The sequence below is a fragment of the Epinephelus moara genome, chromosome 22 (genome assembly GCF_006386435.1).
Source record: "Epinephelus moara isolate mb chromosome 22, YSFRI_EMoa_1.0, whole genome shotgun sequence".
In the NCBI taxonomy this organism is placed as follows: Eukaryota; Metazoa; Chordata; class Actinopteri; order Perciformes; family Serranidae; genus Epinephelus; species Epinephelus moara.
In genome coordinates, this window is record NC_065527.1 from 40,075,108 (window position 1) to 40,097,261 (window position 22,154).

General features: G+C 41.8%; 1 protein-coding gene across 3 annotated transcripts in view; it reads right to left on the minus strand.

Annotated features, from left to right (window-relative positions):
- Positions 1-17,135, minus strand: part of nedd9 (neural precursor cell expressed, developmentally down-regulated 9) — a 40,298-nt gene extending 23,163 nt beyond the window's left edge. The window contains exons 1-2 of one of the 3 annotated variants that reach the window (XM_050034474.1): positions 13,315-13,516; positions 10,104-10,199 (exon numbers count right to left, since the gene is read on the minus strand). Coding sequence is in view for 1 of the 3 variants with exons in the window: in XM_050034473.1 (XP_049890430.1) it covers positions 13,315-13,326 (12 nt within the window). In the remaining 2 variants the exon portion in view is untranslated. Of the gene's footprint in view, positions 1-10,103; positions 10,200-13,314; positions 13,517-17,082 lie in introns of those variants that run through there. The other 2 variants (XM_050034475.1, XM_050034473.1) reach the window with 2 other exon arrangements.
- Between the last annotated feature and the right edge of the window lie 5,019 nt (positions 17,136-22,154).

Here is a 22,154-nt window from a genome sequence, read left to right on the forward strand (position 1 = left end):
CACTCAGTCAGTAAATAGGTATCAGTGCATCGAAAGTAAAATTAACCAAAACTTACATCTCTATACTCAGTACTTTTATACTTGATTTTATACTTTCATTTTAATATGGCCAGATGGAAGAAAAAATGTATCTTAGGCTAAATAAGTTTTTGATTTTGCAAATATCACTATTATGTTCACACTCAGAACACTGAGGAGGTAAAGCAAATGTCAACAAAACATAAATGTCATACCTTGAATGTCTGGTAGGACTGTTACTAACACCATGTTTAATAAAAAAAGCTGAAGCTGTGGCAGTGCATGAGCAAACTCAACGTCACACATCAGTCTGAGTTATAAATATTTTGCCACAAACATGAACACATCCACTGCAGTGAGTCTGGCCACCACAAGATCCCAAAATGGAAGAGTTTGACACATTTTCACACACTTAACCTTGGTTCTCACTGTGGTTTTTGTTTTAACGGGGCAGAGTTTGTGGGGAAGTAAACATACAGACAATACAAATGGAAACCATGTATAGCACATCCACCAATAAAGGCTGAGTCATGAGCCAGAGTAGATTAAAAATCTGACGTGAAACAGAAAACATCACCCCTGATCACACTGAACAAACATGGTGTTAGCTGTAATGGCTAACAGCAACACGCAGACCCTTTTGAAGTGATGCTCCTCCTGTTGTCATGTTTTTCTTTACTTCACTGCATCACTGTAATCGCAGCAGGTGAAACTGACAATTAAAGCAGGCGTCAGATCTCTGGCATAAACATTGGTTAGTCACAACACGGTGACTCCACCGCTCGCCATTGATCCTCCTATAAACACATGTGTTTGCCATTTGTCAGTAGGCAGGTGGGGAGGGCCCCTTCTGCTTCACCCACAGACGAGCTTCCAGGAAGTTATCTGTTATAAGTCAGCAAGGCGAGAGGCGTGCGGCTGCTTCCTAATGTAAATATGAAGCGTTTCTGGTCCTGACTTCAAATGTTAAAATAACACAGGTTGGCAGAGGTCTACAGAGTGGTTTAGACGGTAAAAACAAAGTCTTATCTCCAGATTACACTTAAGGTCTTTTAATGGCTTTGCTCTTTGAAAGATTTCTTCCCTTTTAGGCCTATAAGAGCCAGTGCTCTTGAACAATATAATGTCTCAGGAAATAAGGCTGTTTAACACCTTCAAATTTGTTATAACAGTACTTTATTGAACTTTATTACAGCAGTACTTCATTTAACTTTATTGAAACATTATTATTTTATAAGTCTACAGTACTTTAGAGGAGATTTCGATATAGACACATTTTTTCTATCGCGATACAGCCCAAAAATATTGCAATATGATTCATAGAGGTGGCTTGGTGGAGCAGTGGTTAGCATTGTCACCTCACAGCAAGAGGCTTCCTGGTTTGGACTAAGGGTGGGGGATTTGAACCCATGGTTGGGGAGTTTGCATGTTCTGTCCGTATCAGCATGGGTTTTGTCTGGGTACTCCAGCTTCCTCCCACAGTCCAAAGACATGCAGGTTAATTGGTGACACAAAATTGCCCATAGGTGTGAATGTGAGTGTGAATGGTTGTCTGTCTCTATGTGTCAGCCCTGTGATAGTCTGGTAACCTGTCCAGGGTGTACCCCGCCTCTCAGCCAATGTCAGCTGGGATAGGCTCCAGCTCCCCCATAATAATGCAAACCCAAATATATTCAGTTTTGTATGATATGAGATAGCGAAAAGCAGAAATTTTATATTGGGTTTTTATTTATGCTTAAAAACAAAACAAATAAATTAATCATTTCAGGTCTAAAGATGAAGCTTAACAAACTTTGGCCTGATTACTGAAAAACAGATCAGGTCCGGATGATTTGGAAAAACATAAAAGATAAAAGGGGGTCTCCCAGGTCTCGTGCTGCCCGCTTCAACAACATCTGCCTCAGGGACGCTCTCACAGCCTCGTATGTTTTCGTCATTAGAAAGCGTGGAATTGTGCAAAGCTGAGCTGTCCAGCTTTGCACCTGGAGCTCCATACACAGCCTGAAGACCCAGCTGTCTGAGCCCCTCCATTCTCTGACTCACACACCTCTACATCAACAAGGCACTTTTTCCACTAGCGTCTCGCCTGAACACAAACAGTATAAACGTCCTGTGTGGAAAGCCGGCGCTGACCATCCAAAAATAAAAACCTTATGTAACTTCACCGCCGGCTGAGAGGGCCCCACCTTTAGCTTTCAGTAAGAGCTCTCTGGGTGGTTTTGGCCCTGTCTCTATGGGGTACACATCAATCTAATAATAATGAAGGTGGCTTTGGCTAAACAAGCTCACAAATACTCCAGTTCCACTGCTACTGCGGCCAAAGACACAACCACACCACATAGCAGAAACACAGCGTCCCCACGGCAACGGTCCTACTTTCAAAGAGACAAGGATGTTTTCAACCCAAACAAACAACAAAACTGCTCCTAAAAAAAAGTGGTATGCTCTGACTGTGAGAACATCACAGATCAGTGAAAAACTTAGGGCTGTACCAACTGTAACACGTGTCCCAGGGATAGTTCGCAGAAAAAGGGGCGAACCAGCACACTCATTTGGCCTCATTTCACATGGTTAAATATAGAAAATAATTATAGTAATGACGGTAATGAGGACCTGATGACTTTTTACGAGCCGTTCCTCAGAGTGCGGGTGAGAGCCAGTTCAAATAAATGGGCCGTGTGAAGGGTTCTGGGTAGGAAGGGCTCATGGGAAGCGGTTCAGAGCTCACAGCACATGGTAATTTCTTCATTTGGACAGTTTTCAGGAAGGTTGACCCTCTGATTACAGCCTCAGCCACTTGGCCGTGTATTAACGTAATTACACAGCAGGCTTGGTGAAACTTCACCTCCGCTATTTCTGAAAATGTCTTGTGGAAAATGTCACAACTTTGTAGCTTTCATTTTAAGCCAGGGAAACATGATCCAACACACTGCTGCCACACAATGACTGATTGATATCTTATGCAAGCAGCTGCAAATCAATAGTTATGACACAGTTATAGTGGCACAAACTAACTGTTAAACAATCAATAGCTTATTCTAGCCTCGTGGCCTTCATCATGGTCATTACCCATTGATTAATAGACAGAAATGATGTCACTGCCTTGTTGTTTCTTTCCTAACAAGCTGAATGGCATTTTGCTTTGTGACTGTGTGAAGATTTTCTCTCGACCACAAACGTCAAGACACAGCACACCGAGCTCCTCCAGGCTGATAGAAAAGGCCCCATTCATTCTGCATAAAAGACTATTGTATCCCTAGTGTAAATATGACACCCACCACCTTCCCCTCTTCTCTCATTTGATTCACGAGTTGCTGCAGCGCCTGCGGGGAAATCTCCACACCCCAAAAACATTTCAACAGCAACAGTGGCAACTGTCTCTTTAACAGGATATGATGTGCCATCTTGTGTCTAACCACACTGCAAGCTGTGACAAACCACTGATGCTTAAAACATCTCTGCTTGATAGCTGAGGTATTTGTTTTGTCTATATGCATGACTAAAACATGGTCATAAATGTGGAGTTTCCCTGAAAACAAAACAAAAATAAGTATTTAGATGTTAGTCCTTGTGTGGCTGCTTGTGTTAAGATGGCATTTAAATTATATTAAAGGTTTGATAATACCAGAAAGTCTTGAAATATCTGGTACTACAAGTGTGGTAAAGTTGAGACTACTCACAGGGCTAGTTGGGTGGCCACTGTAGCAAGAGAGCTAACACGCTAGCCAGCAATTTTAGTGCTAATAAGTCACAATACCTACAGTATGAGTTTATTTATATTTTCTTTGTACTCTTCAGTTAAGTCCTTCCTGACATTGTATTCTCAGGGTTGAACATTATTTATTTCAAGAAATAGTTAAGAATGGAAAAACACCCAGCTGGAGAGTTGGCTAACTGTCTTTTAGCAAGCTAGTTAGCTCAGTTGCTAATGGAACAATAAGTTCACACAGATAATTAAGAAGACATTTGTACCAGACTCCTGTCTCGTAACTGTCTGCCATCTATGCCTCTTTTTTTGTGGTACCGTTTCAATTTTGACAGAGGAGAGTGAAATAAAAGTGGAGAATTCAACATGGCTAATATGCTACAATAGCTTTGTCCATTTTGGACTCTAGCTAGCACGTAGCAACCATTCACTTACAAGTTTGCTAATCAGCTTCAAAGGTAATGATATGTGAGTTAGTGAATATCAATACATTTTAAATGTATTAATATAACTCTGCACCTTTATGTTTGAATGGAAAAACCTAAATAATTTTTACAGAAATATATGTCAGTGTTGCGTTAGCTAGTTTTTGCTAACAGTTATTCCTCAAGCAGACTAATGTCTTGGAAAAACTACTGTGTTGTTAAGGTTGTTACCATATGAGTACCAAAACTCTGTCATCGTACTGGAGTATTTGTACTTCAGCTGAAACTATTAGATTTCACTGTTTCACTGTTGATTCATCTTTGCACAATTTTTCAAGCAAAAATGGCAATTACTTGCTAGTTCCTGCATCTCAAAAGGTCAGAAAGTGGTATTTTTTGTCATATATGCTAGTAAACTGAATATTGTGGAGTGTGGGACACATTTGAAATCAAAACAAGATATTTTACAATGTCATTTTGTGTATTCTGTGAATTATAACGTTTTTTTTCTACTATTTTCCGGCATTCAGGCTGTTACAGCAGTAAAATCATTTTGCATACAGCACTGGTCATGAGCCACAGGAAGTGATCTGTGTAACTTCTTGGTTAAAATGACTGCTCTCCTCCTCACTCCGTCCATTCATCATTTCATTTTTTTTTTCCACTGGCACATAAACTACAAGGTAACTTGACATGACGTCCTCCTCCTTAGCCTGCAGCGCTTCCTGCCTCCTGCAGGACCCAGAGAGATTCAAGATCACTTAACATCTTGGGCTCCCTCACTCTGGTCCTGAACGCCAAGTATAACCTATAATTAGATGTGAAAGTCACACTGGATATATTTTCTCGAAATATGTATTGAATTCAGTGGACTGGAATGGCTGCTGGGGAAACATATTGTGCAACGTTGCGTCTCATATTCTGCCAAGTCATTCCAGAACTGTGTGAATGGTGTGAAGCAGCAGTAAGAGAAACTGTCCCTCAGTTTGAAGACACATGTTGGCCAGCATTCATGCTGTTGGAGTGTCTATGAGCAAGGCTATGAATCTCTGCATGCTCTGGGGACTTTGTTTGGTTGCTGACACTGACTTCTGACCTACAAAAGACAATTTACTGCACCTACAGGGGTCAAAAAAGTACCAGCAACACAAAAAAACAACAGTATGGATGGTATTTATGGGGCCCCAGCCAAGAGGCGCTCAGTGCTGGCAGAGCAGAGAGGTGGATTATTTCCAGGCCTGGCAGTGATGCCAAACGAGGGTACATGAGTGCATCATGGTAACCCCCGGAGACGAGAGCTAATCCCTCCAGGGGGCATTTGCCGAGATGTGAAATATGTTTCATGGTATCTCTGCAGGGCCACATTGAATGGTTTTTACATATAGGAATAGCCAATGAGATGGAGATTCACTCTAGTGTCCTCCCGATTTCACGCCACGCAAAAGATCTCACAGACACAAAAAGACAAACAACTGAAGCTGCCATATTTTCCCTTTGAAACATAAAGGGCATCTGAGATAAAAGGAGAATCTTTTGTTTATTATTCACAATTTGCAACACTTCAGTGCATCTGAAAACACCTACTGGTGATATGCTTTTGAATTTTGTATGTCCTTCATTTCTGTCTGAGGTTGACCATGTAATCATGGCTGCAATAAGGCTTATTTTTATTCTAAATTCATCTTCATATTATTTTTTTATATGAGAAAAGATCCCGCACACTGCTCTTGCTCAGCATTACAATTTATTGGTTATACTAACATTTTGGCTCTTCTGGACCTGTATCAAGAGTATCTGGAAACAAGAAACAAGTGATACTTTACAACGCACCTGCATCTGAGATAGTTTAATGTGCAAATAACTCCTTGTAAATAATATATATTTTATAGTATGTCAGGATATTGTAAAAAAAAATACAAATGTAAACCTCAGAGCCCAAGTTGATGTCTTAAAAAGTCTTGTTTTGTTTTACAAACAGTTCAAAACCCCAAAATGTTCAATTTATATTGATAGAAAACCGAAAAAACTAGTCACTTCTGAGGTGCAGGGCAAACAATTACTTTTATCGGATTTTCTGCAGGTTTTGTTCAAGAATAAGAATTTCATCACAAACTAGTAGGGCTGTCCCTTTAAAGTTAAAGTGTGTACCTCACTTTCACACTGCTTTCAGGTACAGGCAGCTGCTGACCCAGACCCAGGGGGAGTCTGAAGCCCCTTTCACACTGCCCATTTAAGGCGGGAATGTCGCGCCGTTATGTTATGCCGTTATGCTGCCTCAGTGCTGAAATGGTGTCTAAACAAGACAGCCGACAGGACAGGACCATGGCAGGATGGGTGTGACGTGTTATGCTTGTGCAGGAGATTTAAAATGTAGCTGTTTTCAGTTAGCGGCTAACTCAAAGAAGAAGAACAGCGGCCGTAAATGTCAAAAAATTGGGAAAACACTAAGATTTGGTAGGTCCTTACCCTCCGAGCAGAGGATGAGATCAGCCGCTATATAAAAGGTGCGGTATAGGATTGTTACTGCCATGCTATGTCCCTGTTATTGCTGCCTATGTGTATTTCTTGTCACACTGGAGGCCAGTGCTGTTGTATTAAATGTCACGCTTGTCATGCCTGTTTTGATTTCACAGTGCCGGGATGCTGTCTAAAATCACACCAGAGCAGCATGATGTTGCCATCATTTGGTTCTGTGTCAAAATGCAAAGGCGGCATGAAGAAGGGACTTTGTAGCAGCCCTTAGTGCAATCTCTGTATAAAGGGCTTGGGTAAGACAGAGGCCGCTGCCTGGTGTAAGAAAGGCTTTTCCCCGTAGGGCTCTGACATGACTTAATCTTCTGCTTTCTGCCGAGAAGTGGTTAATTTACAGCTCGCAGCAAACTGATATGATAGTTGGTCTTGTTTAATGTTGCACATTTCTGATCCATCGTTAATTAGCACACATTCGTTCAGCTAGCTTAGCCTATTTACTATATTACGTGAAGGTCACTGTCACTCTGAACATCCCGCAAAACCCTGTTCAAACTCTTAGACTCTGTATATTCTGTACGAATATTGTATTGACCAGTCAAATCTGATTTGAATGACATAATTCTCAGGTACAGTGTAGAAACTAGTAAAAACAAATACCAGTTATAATTTCCCAAAGTGCCAAAAGTAATGTCTTAAAATTGCTTTTTAATCCAACCAACGGTCAAAAACACAGCTTTGTTTTTGTGTAATTGCAAATTCTCACATTTGAGAAGCTGAAACAAGACAATAGTTGGGGTTTTTACTTGACAAAACAACTGAAATGATAAACTAATTATTAGACTTACATCACATGCTCAGCCAACGAAAGCATTTCTGCAGCACAAATCCACTTCGTTTTCTTGTGTACCCAGACAAGAAACTACAGGTCTCAGTGCTGTAATATTTGAAACTGTTTCAATACTCATTTTCTGCAGTATTGATACACCGCTACTAGCTGTGCTTTCTTTCTCTCTCTAACTGTTAATGTTCACTACTCTTATTTTGCTGTTCTCTGATACTAACCAACAAGAGGCATCAAATTTTAAACTGTGCCCCCAGGTAATGAGTATCAGTATTTTTCAAGGTACAGTATCAACATTAGAAATACCAGTATTGTGACAACACAAACAGGCTGTGTGCACTCGTTCAGTGCAGTGGTTTAAAACACTTTTCTCAGCTGTCAGGCCTCCTCTTATCTGCCTGGAGAACGACACTCTACAGGGTCGAACCGAGCTGACAGAGGTCCACTACATCTTGAGAGATGACCCTGCAAAATAGTTGGCATTCCTCAGGGGGGAAGGAAGGGGGTGGCGAGAATGATTTCCGCCAAAGGTCAAACATGGAAATGATTATGCATTGTTGCTGATGTTGGGTAGTCTCTTTCTCTCTCTCGCTCTGTGGCTGAAATGAGCACACAATGTAGTCTGTCTCCCCGCTGACCGTTTTCAAATGTTAATGGCTGGCTCACGGTACGAGGGCGCAGCGGGGGGGTGGAGGGACTGCTATTCATTCTGGCTGGGGGAGAAGCTCTTCACGCTCACTGAAAAATCCTGCACAGGAGCCAACTTGGAGTTATTCGGCTCTAAAAATGCTCCGAAAACCCGACGTCACAGCATGAAAATGCCATGACTTTCTAACTAGCAGTGGGATAATAAATGGTCTGTGTTGAATTCAATCTCATAATGAGATAGAGAGCCTGAAGAAAAGCTATTTCACTGCTTGAACATGTGCGTTCAAACTTGCAGAGGTTTCTTGAAAGGGATTGTTTGCCTGGTTTTCTTTCAGGAGAATACAAATGTCTCCTTCTGCACACATGACAAGAAAAGACTGAGTATCCCAGTGCTGCCAGACTCATTAACAATGTAAAGGGGCACCTTGAAACAATCATGTGCATCTTCCGAACAACCTTCCCACGCACGATCGCCTGGAATGCTCTCATTCTCACGGGGTATGCTCCTCGACCTCCAGGCTCCCATCCCCCCACCCCCATCACCACCCAATACATCCAACTCTATTTGCCCTCTCGTTCCCCCCACAACTTCCTCTTTTCTTTTATTTTCTGCAGGCCCTTTCAGCATCACAGATCCTCCTCCTCCTCCTCCTCCCTCTCAGAACAATGTCTGCTCCGCTCTCCTCCAACCCTCTCTGCTTTTGGACCAGTGCCTGGAGCCTGAACCCATAAAAAAGAAACACTAAAAACACACACACACATGAATTGGCCAGAATGTGGGTTCACCTAATCATTCCTCACTGTGGTTGTGAAGCTATTTCTGCAACAGTTACGTCAGTTTCGAAGGAATGACTTTAAAGGTTGTGGAAGTCTCTGGGTGAGAATGTAGGGGAACTTTTTTTTATAACTTCTTTTGCCCCAGAAAGTTGAGGAGTAATACTGGTTATATTCATTACCAAATACTTTCTCAATCAGTCTATTAGTTGTTTGATGTATAAAATGTCAGTGGTTCCTGATCCAGTGTTCACAACCAAAAGATATTCAGTAGTCTGTCATAGAAAGAAAGAAGCTACAAAATATTCATATTTAAGAATCTGGAATCGTCCAATTTTCACTTTTTTTCTTAAAAAAAAAAAGACTCAAAATGATTAATCCATCTTTAAATAAGTTAGCAATTAATTTAACAGTTGACAACTAATCGATTAATCCATTAAGTAAGAAATAGTTTGACATTTTGGGATGCGAACTTATTTGCTTTCTGGTAGAGAGTTAGAGCAGAAGATTTATGCCATCCTTGTATCCCTTTATAGCTAGTAAACATGGAGCTGGAGTCAGGAGACAGTTAGCCTGGCATAAATGTGCAAATTTTTGGCTTAGACACAGGCAACGTGAGGCGACGCAACAGTTGGCCCTCAATGCCACTAGTTCTTTGGTGTTTGTTTGGTAGGTCCTGGCCTTTATATTGACTGTAAAGACATGAGAGTGGTTATAAACCTTCTATTCTAACTCTCCACCAGAACGAGAATTAGCGTATTTCCCTCGAATGTTAAACTAGTCCTTTAAACTACTTCAGGTATCATGCTCCTCCTCCTCCTTCGCTGGGCCTCACAGACGCTGTAAGAGATCCCTCTGTTTGCTGTCCCATCAGGGGGATTATACGCATTAGGTGACCTATGGAAGACAAGCCTTCCCTTCACACCTGAACACAAGTTGGAAACCAGGAGAGGGGGGGGCAGCGTTTGGCCAGACTGCAGCGCCTCACCTCGGGGCATGTGACAGGACCTCTGTTGAAACATTACCACTCTGCGAGGAAAAGAGCGCTTAATATAGCTGTGAATAATTCATCGCAGCTGAGATCCAGAGCAGAGATCTGATAGGGGACACAAAGTAAACTTTGACACTGTATAACACATTCAAACATGGATCTGCGAATCATGCAAGACGCTTGAGAAACACACAGTAGTGATGCAAAATGCGTCATCTAATTTCCTACCTTTTCTTTTTTCTTCCTGCCACTGTATGTTCTTCTGGCAGCGTTGCATAATGCAGATATGTTTATCACAGGCAAAGAGTACTCGCCTTATCTCGCCTGTGGCAAACAAAGAAGTGTAGACGCAGTTTAACGTCACAGATCTCCTTCCTATGAACAGATAACAGCTTGGAAATACTGGTGTTGATCACATCTGTTAACTGGTCAATATTCTTGTTCAGAATGAAAACAGTGATCATGATCAAAGCTGTTTCCTCCTCCGAAATCCTCGTTACGCTCACTGGCCTCGCGCCTAAGACCATCGTCATCACCCACAACTGCTCCAGCTCTGTGAACTCTGTATTTAACTGGACAATGAGTCAGTACGGACCATGACGCAGACACACAGCGTGCACCACCCTCCAATCACAACCCCACCCAGCCAATGGGTGACACCAGGCCCAGTAGACACTCGAGAGTCTGAGCCAAGACAGCTACTTCACATTTCAGAAAGCAGCCACTGCCCTCGAAAACCTGTGAATCATCCAGTTTGCATGAGAGTGCACAGTGTTTGCTTCCCTAATATGGTGAGGCAGAGACCACAACAGATCGAAACACAAAGTCTCCTGCTCAGTGCCCTGCATTTCCCAAAAAGTGAAAGCAGTCACCAAGCATTCAGGGCTCCAGTGAGATCACGACATGTCAACTTTGCACAACATCCAATCCTGTATCTCAGATGACGTCAAGCTGTTCATAACAAAATAAACCTAAATGATAAGAGTGATTAGCTACATCCTGAAATAACAAGCGATCTGAGAGTGTTAGGGAGATTTCACTGGGACATGATTCATTTTAAGGTGAAAGTTCAAACTATCTCTGCTAGTGGAAGTGTAAATATATGACAACACATATTTAGTCAACCTGCAACTTTCTCTTTAACATCTCTCATGGTAGTGGGTTGTACTGATGGGACTGTTGCATCACTGTGATGTTTTAGTCATGTAGGTCACTGTTTGATTGACAGTCGATCTGTAGTTTACGTCATTTTTCAAGCAAAAATGCCAAACATTTCCACGTGGTGTCCCATGAAATTTTGCATAGGGGCGGCCAGATAAAGCAACTAAGGGCGCATTCCAACCAGGATAGTCCGGGGGACTCAGTTCGATTGAGCGGGGAATGCAGAAAAAAATCACACCTTCATTTGGTTCGGTTCACTTTCACACTGCGCTTTTTAAAGCGGACCAAACCGCCTGGACAATGTCACTCAGTTACAACAGCTGGTCACTTGGGGGCGGTATTGCCTGAAGTGACCACTGACCAGGAAGAAAAAAAGCATGAGGAAGAACAAAAACCCGGCTCATCGATTGGCCAGGACCGAAAACGGAAATCCTATGTCACTTCCTCTCTTTGGTTCGCTGGATAGTCCATTTGCATTTCCCACTGTAAGCGAACCGCACCAGGGTTCACTTGCAAGTGAACCGAGACCCCCAGTTTTCAAGCGGACCAGGGTTTGCACGTTTGGTCAGCACCAGAGTTTGACTGAGCACTCCAAACGAACCGTTAGTTAACCGCTAGTTAAGGATTCACATACTGGTATAGTTTGGTTTCTTATTTTACAGTTAATGTTATTAATTATCTGATATGCTTCATAGCGATGCAGCTAACACTTTGAGTTCCACAACAATCTTGTTTTAAGTGTTATGTGTTATGTGATTCTGTGAGTTCAACCACCCCTTCGAAATCGCCATAACAGTTTTTTTCCTCGCTAAAGTTTAGCCTAAATTTGGAGTGTTAATTAGCCCCCTTGCCAACATAAGCTGTGTCGACATCGTTGGTCCCAATGCTTTAGGTTCTCTAGTTTCACAAGATGCCGCTATCTTTGTGTTAGCTTAAAGAATGCCTACAGTTTTTCGCAAGGGGGTGCCAGTAGGGGTTTTCACAGATGTATTATAACAGATACCAGAGCCCATGATGGTGCCGATTCAATCCAGTGGGATTGCTCACCTGGCACAAACACCAAAAAGTTACGAGCCTCTGAGTTTACTTCCTGTGAGTTACCACTTGGCTCATGGACTTAATATTGTGATGATATCACAGATTTTGTAATCGCCTTTCTTGGTTCAATGAAAGTTTTACAAATATAAAACCTCCATTGATCAAAAATTCATAATAGTAAGAGTTGTATTTGACCTTGTATACAGTTTGAGATGTCCTGTTATCAGTTTTTGAGCCCAGGGGATTTTTCCCCCCCGCTGTAATACCATGAGTCACCACTGGGATAAACAGGAAACAAGGCTGGAGGCGCTCCTGTGGGCCTTGTATCAGGGTGGCCATGGCCCCCGTTGGACCCCCCTTTGGGAGTGCCACTGACATTTCCTACTTCCAGCTTCTCAGATTTGGGATTTTCTTTGCCTAATGTGATTGAAAGAGCTGAGTATCTTTGAGTTTTGACATTTTAAGCACTCCCCATGAGCTTAAGGAACACTGATTTTCAATTGTTGCCATTTGCTGACATTTTATAGATTGTAAGAACCACAATAACACATAATGAAATGAAAGTTTCCAGTTTAGTTTGAAGGAATTTAAATACATCACGATATAAAGAAGATTTGATCAATATAACCTATGCCTAATCTCAGCTAAATAAAACAATAACCAGGCAAAGTCCATCAACCACAACAAGGGGGACATAAAAGCAACAATGAATGTGCCCATGTGTTTTGTCTACCTGCTGGGTGGCAACTTGACCCTCAGTGACATGTTTTTACAGTATCTAAACAGCCTTTGTCAGCAGCAGGGAGAGCAGGATGTGAAACATTTCTGACTCTACTTGTGTTCCTATTTCTGCTTTCCTAAAGAAGGGGACGGTGCGCTTTTACTCTGTTTACGCCCCTGTTGTAGCAGTAAATGTAGCCTGAGGGTTAGACAAGATGCATTCAAATAACAGGCTCTAAATCAGACATTTATACTCATATAGCCCAGGAACACAGCAAGATCAGTGACAGCATCCTCTCAGCAGCAGTTTCCTCTTTTTAACCAGTTCACTTTATGAAACCGACCCGGTTGCATTTGAAGAACTTGTGATCACCGCAATAAGAAACCAAAAGTGGAAAAGTTTCACAATCAAATCCTCTACGTCGACTCCTCGAAGACAAAAACAGCTCTGTTGTAATTATTTCCACCAGCAAACGTTATGACACAAGACACAAGAGGGAGAAAGTGCCGCTTCACTTACTTTGTATTTCATCTTGCAGCTCTTGTGTGAGACTCCCAGTGAACAGTAAGGTAAATATCCGCTTTATCGCATTCACAGAGCGCACATCTGAGGGTCTGGAGTGTGTTTCTGTGCGGTTAACCAGCCATCCACAGCCTCACAGACGGAGAAACACGCACTGAGGAATATCTCTGTATCCGCACAGCTTCAGTCTACTCCTCTACACCAGACCGCTCTTCACCACATTGACGGTCCGGACCAACTCATTTGAATACAAGCCGCTGATTGGTCGGAAGAAACATTCAGTGCCCGCCCACCTCCCCCTCGCGCGTACTTCTCTGGTACAAATCTGACGTCATTATTACAATAAGACTGTGGTTTTAATGTTATTTTGAGTGACTGAAATATTCTCATTTAAAATAAAAATGTATTTTCTATCAACAGTGGTTCGTTAATGTCAATGCAATATGAGAAGTTCATATTAATGGAAATAATGCCACTTTTACCCTACTTCTTTGAGTAACAATCATGCTGTAAGTTTTGAATATATTATATTAGCACCATTAAAAGTATGCCGAATTATCAATAAGCAGCTCCTGTTTGTAATAAACCCTTAATTGCCCTGACAGTTATTACTGGATTACTTTTAAACTCATGAAAACTTAAAAATGTGTTTTTTCTTAGGCAAGTTCTGACCTCACTGTCCCCTATGATTTCTAAGCGGATTTACTGATGTTTATTTGCGATTGATATCATCTGAAATGATAAGCTGAGAAGTTTAGCTCACACTTAATCTAAAAATATATTTATCATGTCTGTGTGCTCTGATATGACTCAGTTATGGCTGATGCAAACAGCAGCAATCAGGCTGACCGTTGATTCTCAAGCACTTTTTGTGCATTTCCCTTTTTTAATAGTTGTCTTTAAAGTAAAAAGTTACAAATTAAAGGTCCAATGTGAAGAATTAAACGGGATATTGGCAGAATGTTTTCTTTGGTGTATCCATCTTATTCCTAGCCCCCATCATACCTTGCGTGAATTATGTGTGCAACTTCCCAAAACTGGCGATTTCCAATGCTAACAGTTTGTTTACAGTACTCTATTCTTCTTTTCAAGAGCAACTGGGAAATAAAACCTGGAACACACGCCACCTGTTATAGCTCAAACAGGATTATGTGATCATAACTCTGCCAACTCTGACAGCCATCTCAAAGCATTGTTGTTGTTTTTTTTCCTTTTCAACCGATCATGCTAGCAATTAGCTTGCCTTGCTCCGTTAAAATATTGTTAACCTTAACATGGCCTGAGCTAAGGTAATAGTAATATAAAGAAGCTGTAAAAGAAATAACTTGGCCTTATTTTTTTCTATGATATAAAGGAAGTATGGTAAATCAATAACACATTCTCAGCCCTAATGACTAAATACATATTTCAAGGTATGTTGCTGACTTTATTTTATGACGAGCAATTTTCAAATGTGTGTTGAGAATGAAGTTAGACGAGGAAAGACAGGGATATCATGTACTGACGCTGAGTGACAGACCTGTCAGTCTACAGTAGGTGTCATTCTCTACTGCAAATTCTGATTTAGTGCTTTTTCGCTATGTCTGGGGAAACTCTTGTGGTTTTGTTTCTCATATCAATGGTACCTTTGGCAACAGGAACGATCCCTTCTTGTTCTGGTTACATGTTCAACACACAGCTGCTGAAGACAAAAATTTAGCTTAGAGTGGTTGTTAGTCGTTACAGACACGCACAGTGCAACAGGTACCAGGAAAATGCTAAGTTAACATTAGTTAAATATTTGTTAAAAAATAAATCAGTACTTGCTAAACTGAAGGCAAATTACTTTAGAAAAGGACCAGCGTTGGCAGTTAGCCACCAAGACTAGCCACTGGGAGTGACCACAGACAGTCTATTATACTAACTAGCTTAATGCTACTTCTGCTATCTCACAGGAAGTTGCGCACATTATCATGTCTACAGTAGTGCCCTCAGGAATAAGGTGGATAATCACCAAAAAATAAGAGTGGTGTTTTTTGGTGCCATAGAATGAGCTGTTTATATCTACATAAGGAGCAGGTCCTTGAACATCAAGACAGCCATGTTGCACCACCAAGTTTCCAACTCAGAACTGACAACACTGGCGGGTCCATGTCATTGGTTCGACAGCCCATTGGTTCGACATCCCATTAGTCCGACTGTCCGCGGTGCTGAACGGCTCGCGGTGGGCGTATGGTGCACCACGACCAGCTTGAGGCGGAGCAGGCTCACGGCTTATGTGTTTGTCACTTTCTTTTTCATTTTAACCCACATCATGATCTTTTCCTGACCCTAACCAAGTGGTTTTTGTGCCTAAACCTAACCAGACCTTAACCACAGGGCATCATGATGATTTCGGAACGGACTTTGGAACAATGAGTTTAATATGGTCGGAACAATGGGATGTCGAACCAATGGGCTGTCGAACCAATGGGCAGTTCCCACACTGGCTTTAGCAAAATGTTCACTTCCCACTTTATATAGGAATATGTAAGCACAGCGTTTGCCTCATAAATTTTTCAGAAATCAAAATTTACAACCTGGAAGCCAAACGTTTAGAGCTGATAGAAGTCACACAATACATTTCGTCTATAGCTGTCATAACTAAAAGTATAATGTGAAAGATTTAGATGCTTTTCTTTTATTATATTGTTCCCCCTGGCTAATCTACACAAGTCGTATTGGGGGTTACTTAACATCATAATAAGAATAAAATAGATATGATTTTCGACTGCCAAATATACAGTAGCTACAGTATTTTTTTTTAAAACCCAGCTTCAGTGTTGGCATATCAGGAAGTTCTTGTAGCTCTGTTGGTGTGTTGGTGGTTTTTCTGAGAAACAGTGAAACCCTGAGTGTGGAGGAAGTGTGATTATGTAGCATTTTCTTCTGCACGGAAATGTATCTATCGGCTCAGGAGAAAATTACAACACCCAGTATCAAAGATTCACCAGCACACAATCATCCTGCTCTTCAATGAATAAATACATACGTGAACAAATACGTTTTTTCTCTGAGCTGTAGCCAATCCTTCCCAAAGCTCAGGTGACACAGACATTTAATATCAGGAGCTGCAGCTTGTTTGGAAACACTGGCTGCACAAAAATAGTTCTCTGTGATTTCTCTCAGGTAATATCAAGCTGTAGGAAATACAGTGAGGTGATGCAGGTGAACATGGAGAAAAGATGTCACTTGTTCCCTCCTGGAAGCTTTTCTTTCAAAGACTGTCATTGCTGCACTTCACTGCTCCACCATGGGACCACTCTGCATAATGTTCTTTAACCTTTGGTACTTGAAATATAATTTGGTACTAATACTATTGTACTTTTCGGTAACATTTTGAATGCAGGACTTTATAAGATCAGAGTGTGTCTTCCAACACTGGTGGAAACTGTGTGCCTTAGAGATGCTTCCTGCAGTCTGATAATGATAACCATTGTTTGCAGTTATTGCTGACTTTCTCAGTGAGCACAAGTATTACCTGGAACTGCTGTGTTTTTACATTTAAATAATCTGAATAAATTAATATCTAAGCACAATAAACATCATCAATCAGAGGACTTTCAATCTCTGTATGATGCAAAATACAGTCCCAATAAATTCCTGACAAGTTATCCTTTCTCATAATCAGTACAAGTTAGTTTACATCAATTTACACATTATGTTTCATTATTTTACAGGTTATTACAACATTCATTTACAGATTTTTTTTTTTACATCAGTTCACAGGGTTTTTTTAGTACTCACACTGACTTGAGAGAAGAAAGCTTGTTCGATTGCAGAGATGTCACCGCCGTGCACTCTGCTCAGTGTCTAATGGAGGTGACAAGAAAACGCCCAAGCTGATTTCTGACAAGCTGGCAGGAAAGCCTTCACCCCTGCACATCACCCTGCTCACACCTCCTCGGTGCACACAGCTCGTCTCTGTAAAGTGTTAGTTAATGTGCTCGAGATCTGCGTGTCGTGAAACACAGAAATGGAAAAGAAGTTATTTCTAACATCTTGCACACAGGCCTGATGTGGGTCTGTTTGTTTGTTATACAGTCTGTTTTCCCTAAATGGGTCGAAATCTCCTGTAATTAGCCTGCCTCTCATGTGTTTCCGAATGCTCTAATTTGTGTCAGCTCATTTATCACAATCACAGGGACCCTATCGGCTCTCATTGTCCCCCTCTGAACAGTCATATCCTCAGATGAATGCCTCTTGTAAGGGCACTCAAAACACTTGTTTGTGTAATATGCACCATGCCCAGCTGGAGCCCATTCACTGGGCCACAAGTGGGTACTGGGGGGCTATTCTTTTCTGTGTATGGCGTGTGATTATGTGTGTGTGAGCACCTGTTTCCTATGACAAACACGACTCATTTTCCCATCTGTTTATATCAGCGCTCTGGAAGAAAACAGCCTGAAATAAGCCAGAAAAGGTTGTTTATCCCCTTTTCACAACATTTGGCTGGATTGAATGAGTCCATTAGTCTTCAATCTCTAATGGCGTGTCATTTCGTCTGGTTCCAGCTCAAGCCTGACGTGCATTATCAGCTCGTCGTTGGGAGAAATAAGAGATTTAGAAAGCCTCATACAAGCTTGAGTTACAGCCCAAAATCCTCCTTTTGAATCTCAGCGGACAAGTCAAACAATCATTGGCCAGGGGGAGATTTGTATTGGCATCAGGGCTCTGAGCGGCGAGCCCCGGTTGCCATGACAACTGCCACCATGGCCGCAGTATTTGTGGTCTCACACCTACAGTATTACATGAGCAGAAAGGGCCTCCAGAGGTCTTTCAGTGGTATTATGGCGCATTTCAGCACGGAAATAGCCGGTAATAGTGCGAGTGAAAAATGAGCCGCCCTGGCTTTCATCTCCGCCAGGTGTCTGTGGTGTTTAGGTTACATAAGTGCCCCCACAGATCTGACCCCACGTTTAACAGAGGGCAGAACAGCCATACATCTTCCATAAGTGGAGATCACAGGGCTCTGTTGCCTGAAGCGGAGATCCTTGCTGCTGCTTTGCTGCGGATGGACAGAAGCAGGAGGCGTCGCTTTGACAACAGCTCCTCTGTTGCAGGCCGGACGAAGGTGGCCCCTCACTGCTGCCTGTGAAACACTGTCCCTCAAACTCTCGCAAACCAGCTCAGGCAGATTTATGGGACCCACCTCCCTGACTCCACAGCCTGCGCTCAGACAGGCGAGGCCCCCCCACTCGTCCTCAGTGTCTCCCTCTCTGTGACCTGTGACCTCGTGCAGCCTTGTGGCCGGGCAGCAGCAGAGAGGAATGCACAAAACACACAAGAGAAGAAGAAGAGTGAGAAAATATGAGTATGACACACAGTAGAAGTTGTGATGTTTTTCTGCCATTTGTACCCTAAACTTGTGGTCGAAGTAACTAAGTACATTTACCCAAGTACTCTACTTAAGTGCAAGTTTGAGATACTTGCTACTTAATACTTCTACGCCACTACTTTTTTCAAAGTCTCTAGTTACCCTTCAGAATAAATGTTTTGCTTACGAACAAATGATCAGATAAAAAAACATGATGTATTGTTATAAATCAAGCTACCAAAAAGTAGTTAGTTAGCTCCACTGTAACTTGCTACAACATTTAAGTACTCCTCATGTTAATACATCAACAGTAATGATCTAGTAATATAATTTTAAAACACTGTCAGAGTCCATTTGCATAATGAGTACTTTGAGTACATTTGGTTGCCAGTACCTTTGTACTTTTACGTAAGTAACATTTTGAATCCATGACTTGCAACAGGACATGCAAACAACTATTGGTTATATAAAGATATAGTGGAGTAATGGCGTCCAGAGCAGAGAATGAGGCCACACTACCTCTGTGTGTGTTGTAACCCAAGCTTCTCTGTTCTTTCTCTTTCTTCTGGTCTCTCATACAGCAGATTATACTGATATTGCTGTCCCAACCCACAGCATCATTTTCAAAACATAGCGCCCACCCTCCAGTATCCCCCAAGTTAACACTGTTGGCTCTGAAAGCACTGTTATTGTTGTAGTTAGCTTGTTGAGATGCGTGTGCAGACAACCCCTCAGATGTGGTCAGAATGTGAAAATTTTAAAAATACTTCTTCAACCACTGCTCCTGTGGTACTTAGCCAGTGCAGATCATTTTGGTTTTATTTGTTTTCAGATATCCGTCTCTCATATCTTGGCCACCACCCAACACAATTGAGGTTAATGGAATTTTGTTTGTGGTTCTCAAATCATTGGAAAATTTCATTTCATTTCATTGCAATTAAGCAGCAATATCATTTTTTGATAACTGTCTCATCACTCCGATGATCCACACTCAACATGAGCAGGTTCCATTTGTAACTATCTGCATACCACCAGGGGCAGCACCACACTCTCATCCCTGTACCTGAAAGAAAAGACAACATGTGGTTTGTAGTTACGCAACTGGGACTAGTCTGAGCCTTTCCTCTTCTCATAAAGTCGTAGTACTTCTGACTAAACACTGCTGCCCACTGCTTTGAAACTGCAGACTTGCGTCAGGTATTTATTTTTCCTGCCTTGTTCTTTGGAATAAGAATGATCTAGAGCTGTGGCTGTGACCACAATATCCTCCAGCATTCAGTCATATGCTCTGTACCTCCCAAACACACATACATTTTTGGTAAGACCTTATTATTCAAAATACTTTCACATAAATGGTCTCTCAACAAGCTTGGTCAGCTCAATGGAATTCATGAACAGAGTTCAAACGCATGCGCTTGCAGGTGCGCTACTCATATGCTTAAAGGAACAGTGCTTAAGATTAAGGAAGATTTTGTGGCGTCTAGAGGTGAGGATTGGAGATTGCAACCACCTGAAACTTCTTCAGGTTGGAATTCCTTCGGTGTTCATTGTTCAGGAGGTTCTCACCAGGGGTCAGATTATCCACAGAGGTCTCTTCCTCTCCAAAACAAATGGACCTGGTGATATAAACTGGTGAAAACACTGAATAAAGCAGTTTGATGTTACAAATCAGCATTTCTCCTTTGCTGTTTGGCAGGTCAAGGCCACTAGCTCAGCACCTGCTAATGTGTGCCCACCTTTTTTCCAAACCAGACGTTCAGGTTCTCACGGGGAGCCGAATTTTCCGCAGAGGTCTCTTCCTCTTCAAAATGAACTGACTGTGATTTAAACTGGTAAAAACACTGAATAAAGCAGCTTGAAGTTATGAATTTGTGTTTCCATGATGATGTTTGACATGTCCCAGACGGGCCAGTAGGCCAGCACCTGCTAATGTGTGCTCACCTTTTTTCTTTGATAACTTACGATCAAAGTGTTCAGGAGGTTTTAATTCGGGTCCGAATTATCCACAGAGGTCTCTCTCTCCAAATGGACTCGATGATTTATACCACTTAAAACTCTGAATAAAGCAGTTTCACTTTAAAAACTACCATGCTAACTACCATGGCCAACGCAAAAATTGTCCCTTCTGGGCTACCGCAGAGACATGGCAGTGCAACATGGTGCTAGACAAGGACTCGCTCCCTATGTAGATATAAACAGCTCATTCTAAGGTAAAAAAAACATACTTATTATATTCCATTCATGCTAATATATCCCCCTAAATCCTACACACTGGACTTTTAAGTGTTTGGATAGATGAGACTTGGATTATACTGCACGAGTTGAGTGAGAGTTATTAAACTGATTTTTCTAAAATATAGTTTTGCTGTTGATAAACGTGGCCCCTGTGTACTTCAGTTCATAAAGAATGTTTGCTGTCTTGGGATTTTTTTGTCCACTGTTGAGTAATGTGAGACAAAAAAAGTTTTCTTTACGAACTCAAGGTAACACGGGTGAAGTATTACTTAAACAACAAACAAACTATTGTACATAAATCTTTGTACTGAAGTGGATACAACGATTGGATTTAAGTGATCTGATGATTTCCACCTCCAAACAGCTCACATTATGTGCTGTGCTTAATGTCCTCAGTCACACTGCTCAAACATTACAGTAGATTGATTCCTTTCTACATCATTAGCTGAATCAACCACAGATCAGAGGAAACAGTCGCAGCACTATGAGCTCTGTAGCCTTCAGCAGCCCGCGCCAAGGCTCCAGTTTGAGCAGCCTCACGAACATGAAGGGTTTCATTTACGTCTGATTGTCACAGTTGTATTTCAATGACCTGAATAGCTCCTTGTGCACAGCTAAAGGCTTTGCTTTATTTGGCCTTCAGTTTGGCAGTGATATAAGTGATCCACGGTCGCTGAAAAACAAGGCCATAAAAGTCTGCATTAGACTTAGATTGTGCTGCACACGTAAACGCTCACTGTGAACGTGAATTACTGTTAACTGGGCGCCAAGGCCATCTTTTAAAATCCAGAGTTCAATGTTCACTGTTTTTTCTTTTCCCTCCCACTTGTTCATTCTCCGTACATTGCCCGGGCACACCTTCCCCTGTGAGTAATTTGCCTCTGGATTGGTCCTGTATTCTGCCGCAGAGCTAACTGTTCATCATCCTGTCACCAGCTACTGCAGGATAATGCTTCAGTGTCAAGAGCAGTTTTAAAATTCAGACGACATACAGATCCCCGCACACTGCAGAGCTTTATTAGTGGAAACGAGAGAGGTGAAAAATACCTTCTTTTTTTCCACTTTAAAATGCGAGGACACAGAGGTCATACATATGATAGACACAGTATAGGCGCAGGTCCTGCTCCCAATCATCCACCCCACTGAACAATAAGCCGATAGGTGTGTCACTCAATCCACAGCAGGAGAACACGTCTCATCTCTATGTTAGTATTCACCGAGGAAAATCTTGGGTTAGACAAAGGGGAGACAAACTGGGTTCAGATAC